Source organism: Solanum tuberosum, unplaced genomic scaffold (assembly GCF_000226075.1).
Source record: "Solanum tuberosum cultivar DM 1-3 516 R44 unplaced genomic scaffold, SolTub_3.0 scf00439, whole genome shotgun sequence".
Classification (NCBI taxonomy): domain Eukaryota; kingdom Viridiplantae; phylum Streptophyta; class Magnoliopsida; order Solanales; family Solanaceae; genus Solanum; species Solanum tuberosum.
In genome coordinates, this window is record NW_006239361.1 from 465515 (window position 1) to 470903 (window position 5389).

The 5389-nt window shown below is 30.5% G+C and overlaps 1 protein-coding gene across 3 annotated transcripts in view; it reads left to right on the top strand.

Annotated features, from left to right (window-relative positions):
* Window positions 1–4798: 4798 nt before the first annotated feature.
* The window catches only part of LOC102601456 (protein IQ-DOMAIN 14-like), a 2465-nt gene continuing 1874 nt past the window's right edge, over window positions 4799–5389 (top strand). Inside the window, exon 1 of one of the 3 annotated variants that reach the window (XM_015303458.1) lies at window positions 4799–5389. In XM_015303458.1, the coding sequence (XP_015158944.1) occupies window positions 5064–5389 (326 nt within the window). In that variant the 5' untranslated portion in view covers window positions 4799–5063. The other 2 variants (XM_006363418.2, XM_015303459.1) reach the window with 2 other exon arrangements.

Below are 5389 nucleotides of genomic sequence, written 5' to 3' on the forward strand. Positions count from 1 at the left end.
GTATGAGTGACCCTTTGCCTCTTGTAATTGATATATTACTACGTACGTAAAGGGAACACAATGTCGTGATGAGAAATAAATCTGGTATCTCTCGATTTAAACATCTTTGTCATATACACAAATAGAGACAAAAATAAATTTAATGGGGTGGGATTTTTTGGATTATAATAGAGCCAATTCAAGATAACGACCAAAAAAAAAAGGGACAAAAACAACAGTTACGATCAAAGGAACAAATGCATGTGGTTTTGTGTTCAACAATAATTTTGACTATGAATATATATATAGACAAATAATTCGTAAGGCTTAATTATTTATTTATACACCGTACACGCCCAAAAATTAAAATGGCAACTAGCAATATTTTTTTTTAAATTTTGTACTCTAATAAATACATGTGGTTAGTTCATAACCAGACAATCCAAGAATATCAATCTATATATCCCCTATTATTAATTACTCGTTTACGTGTGTTTGATACAAAGAAAAATGGTTCCAAATTGATTTCTTACTTATTTTCTAGTGTTTCAGTAAGTAAGTGAAAAAAATAGTATTTCATGAGCATTGATGTATAATTTAGTTAAATATTATACGAACGTGATAAGATCGATGGAGAATGGGGTTGGAGGTAGGATGGTTAAGGAGTGGGGATCGGGGGGTTTGATGGATAGATAGGAGATAATAACTTGAAGTATCATATATTAAATATTTTTCGAAAAATATTTTCCTCTCTAGGCAAGATACCCTTAATCAATTAGTAGATAATCACAAAAAATATGTAACGACACAAAATGTACAGAATGTTTCTGAAGGGGTATGGACTGGTGCCCACATGATTTGATAGTTGATACGTATCATATACCTACAATAAATATTTTTTTTTTGCCATATTGGCCTTGATAGTTAAAAAAATAAAAATATGTTTGGAGCAAATATTTTCCAGATAAAAAGAAGAAAAAAAAGATGAAGGAGTACATACATGAAAGTGGCTTTCACAATGATTTTCTATAAAAAAAAAAAAATTCCATAATTTGCAATTTTCTTAATTTAGGTGGTTGACTCTAGTCAACTCAAATTTTCACTTGTCAATTTCACACCTAGTGTCTTCATGGAGTTGAAAATCTTTATTACGATATCTCATACAACTGATACTAATGGTATGAGATTTTTCTTATTTAAGAAAAAAGTGGATCCATAATTTATAGACCTAATCGTGAAAGATTTGAGTCGACTTTTTATGAGATAATTAGTAGTCGTGTGAGACACAAAATTAAATATAATTTGTAATTGTGTTTTTTCTCTCTTTTATTCTAGGCTCTCATCTTATTGCTCTGTTTGTGACTCGAATCTGAGCAACTCACTCTTGTTGACTTGTGATATTCTAAAATTACAACAAGAAGAAAAAAAATTCCTTGATCAATCAAATCAAAAGGTTAAACACAAAAAGAAAAATTAAAGAAAGAAGGCCAAGAAATAGCTATAGTGATTCATCAAATCAAACACATTAGAGGTTAAGGGGAACATGTTAAACAATACATGTGATTGCCAACTAATCACTTATCATTAACTAAATTATATTCCATTAATGGAACATCAAATGTTAACCATATGCTATTTGTCTTCATGGAGTTGGACCCTTATTAATCAATGCTCATGCACCAACTAATTAATTACTACTTTTAACAAAAAGCCAACTCAACCTCTAATCCATTAATGACCACTTCTAATATCTCTTTTATCCAACTAAACTTATCTTTCTTCATTCCTAGTTACTTTCTGGGTTCAAAATAATTGATGTTTTAGATTTGGGCTTATGGATTAGGAGTATTTAAAACATGAAATTATGTTTGGCCATAAAGAAAAAATGAAGTTATTTTAAAATTATTATAAGTAATTTGAAGAGAAAAAAAATGAAAACAAAATTGAATTGTGAAATTTTCCAACCAAACATGATTTTCGAAATTTAACTCTATGAAAAAATTAAAAAATATTCATGACTAACGCCCACTAATTAAGAGTGTCAATATATCCAAGTTTTTGAATGTAAAGTTATGACATTGAATTCTCATTTATTTTTCTCTAAGAAATAAAATAAATATATGGACACCCTTCGTAAGTACATATGTAAAAAGTACTACTCATAAATTTCATTTTTTTTATCATTAAATAAGTCAAGGAATAGGTGATCTATATAATCATACTCTCCGTCCATTTTCAATTGTCATGTTATACTTTTCGAAAGTCAATTTGACTAATTTTCAAAGTTAAATTAGATAACATTAATTCAACATTTTAAACAAAAAAAATTAAATATTCAAAAACTATACGAAAAGTACTATAAATTGCAATATTTTGCATATCAATATATGAAAAAATGCATCGTAAAATGGTAGTCTAAGTTCTTATAGTTTGACTCTAAAAAAAAATCATGACAATTAAAAGTGGACGGAGGAGTAATAACTGAAGAAGAAGAAACTTCTTATGTCTCGAATTCGAATCCCTCTGGCCCCTGGATATGGAATCGTCTTTGTCTCTAGCGTTTTATCCCTTAATGTGGGATTTTTCGATGCAAATCTAGATTTAGTCAGGCTCTCATATCAAGGAGTAATAATTGAAGAAGAAGAAACTTCTTATGTCTCGAATTCGAATCCCTCTAGTTGCTGGATATGAGATCGTCTTTGTTAGAGAGCGTTTTATCCCTTAATGTGAGATTTTCCGATGTAAATCTAGATTTAGTCAGGCTCTAATATCAATGAGTAATAACTGAAGAAGAAGAAACTTCTTATGTCTCGAATTCGAATCCCTCTGTCCCCTGGATATGAAATTGTCTTTGTTAGAGAGCGTTTTATTCCTTAATGTGGGATTTTCCGATGCAAATCTTGATTTAGTTAGGCTCTAATATCAAACACAAATATTTCAATTCATTTTTATAAATTAAGAAAGTTTTATTATTTTTTACTTATACTATTCTTAATATTAAATAGTAAATACTAAATACTTCAAAGTAATAGTGATCAAATATAAACTTTCTAAATATCAATAATAAAATTAGTACAGTAAAAAACATTTTCTAATTAATTTTTTCTTAGAAAATAGTATATCAAATGAACATGAGCCAAATAATATGAAACGTTTGGAGTAAAAATACATAAACAGATGGAGCAAGAAATTAATAATTGAACACCTAATATATTCATGTCATCTGTCGCTGTGTTGAACAAGTCTATTTCCAAACATTAATGTAAATGTCTGCCCACCGACTGCTATATCCTTATTACCGTAATAAATTTTAAACTGCTCAATTAAAACTTCCCTGGCACATTATTAATTTCTTTGTACTATTTTCAATTTTTGTGATATATAGAATACTTTATATATATATATATATATATATATATATATATGCTAAGTAATCAATGTATCATTACTTTGAAGAATAATTAATTAATAATGAGAGTAAAATGCAAAGAGAAAACCTAATTATATCTTACTTTTGGATTAATTTTGTTTAATAAGCACGATAATTAAAATGAATGGAACGAATAGAGTATTTGGATGGTGTTTTGAAGTGTATATAAAAGTGACACCTACCTTGGATCATGAAGCATGGGGTGAAAATGATAGTGGTAGTATTCAATCCCAACATCTGGAAAAGGATGACACATGGGGCACCCCTCCCAAGAGGTCCATACCCTAATTATGTAGGTCCCTATGCACTCCCACCCCATCCCACTCCCCTCCCCTGGCCTTTCAATAACCAAATGGTTAAAATATCATGGAGTTATCGACATGAGTTATGGTGTAGTACTGACGAGATTGATTTGCTTTTAATCAGAAGTTTTGGGTTTGAACCTTGAGTACGGAGAAAATTATGTTGGAAAGCGTTATTTTTGAATGGGCCCTGCAGTGTGTGATTCAAATTTAATAGTGCTACTAGCGAGCATCAAACACTGGGTGTAAAACCAAAACAAAACTTCAAAAATATCATGGAGTCGACTTAAATATTATGAAGAAAAAAAATGTTCTTATTTTATATACAATTACTTGTTCTAGGTCACTATAATTTGATAGCGTAAAATTCTAATTCCGCCATCGAATAGAGGTGGAATGGGATGCGTTAAAAGATGAAAAGAACATAATATCACTTGTGAAACTTATTTTCTCGACTGTTACCAGAAAAAAAGTAATTTTTTCTATATAGATCATACCTTGTTTGTGCACAAATAAACTCAAATAGAGCCAACTTCACCAATCAACACAACCTAGTGGCACCTAACACTTCCAATCTTGACTAGGAGTACTTTACAAGGATTTTGCATGTTCATTGACTTTTTTCCACATGGGTTTTTCATAAAATAACTATAGGCATCAGAAAAGGTGAATAAATAAATTGAAGTTACCAAATTATCCTGATCTAAACCCCTAATAATGGGTGCAATTTTATAAAAAATGGTAAAAAGTTGGTGATAGAAAAAAAGAAAGATCCACCAATGAGTAAAGAATCCAATTCCATAATCTCCCCACAAGTTTACAACTTGGCTTTAATAGGGTAGTTTCCTTGCTATTTCTTTTCTTCACATGACCTATATTCCTCCAAAAAAAAATAATATATTTTTTTTAGACAATCAAGACAATAACTTGATCATGTTAGTTTATTCTTTTTATATAAGTGGTAAATACAGCAAAGCATAGAGAATAGAATGCAATAGTAGTTAACACCTAGGCATATATATTCTTCGTATCAAAATAAGTGTCGCTTTAATTCATTTCACGCTCATTAAAAAAATACTGTTTTTGCTAAAGCGACACTATATTTTGGGACAGAGGGGTAGTACATTGAATTCTTGATTCAATAAAAAAGGCCAAACTGGTATTCAAAGCTGCTAATCATTCATTGAAGTAAGATATAGACATATCAATAGATAGAAGTTAAAAATATATACAACATCTTCCAAAATCCAAACAAATCATTTGTTTCTTTCTATCTATAAATCTACTTAGTTACATTTCTTCATTTGCTCTTTTCATAATGCATTTGCTAGCTTAAAAGATTGTCAAAAAGGATGGGGAAAACAGGTAGGTGGATAAAGAACTTGTTGATAGGGAAAAAGGATAAAGTGAAAGACAAATTAGAAGGAGAAAAGATTCAAAACTCTATTACTAACAATGAACATCAACCAACAACACCAATTTCAGTCCCTTCAACAACTCCTAAAGATAAGAAGAGGTGGAGTTTCAGGAGGTCATCAGCCACCCCACCAGGTCAGAGGGATTTGAGTGGCACCGACATCGTTGCCACCACAGCTAAACAAGAACTTCTTGAGTCAGACAATGACCATAAGAAGCATGTTCTAGCTGTGGCAGCTGCAACGGCCGCAGCTGCTGATGC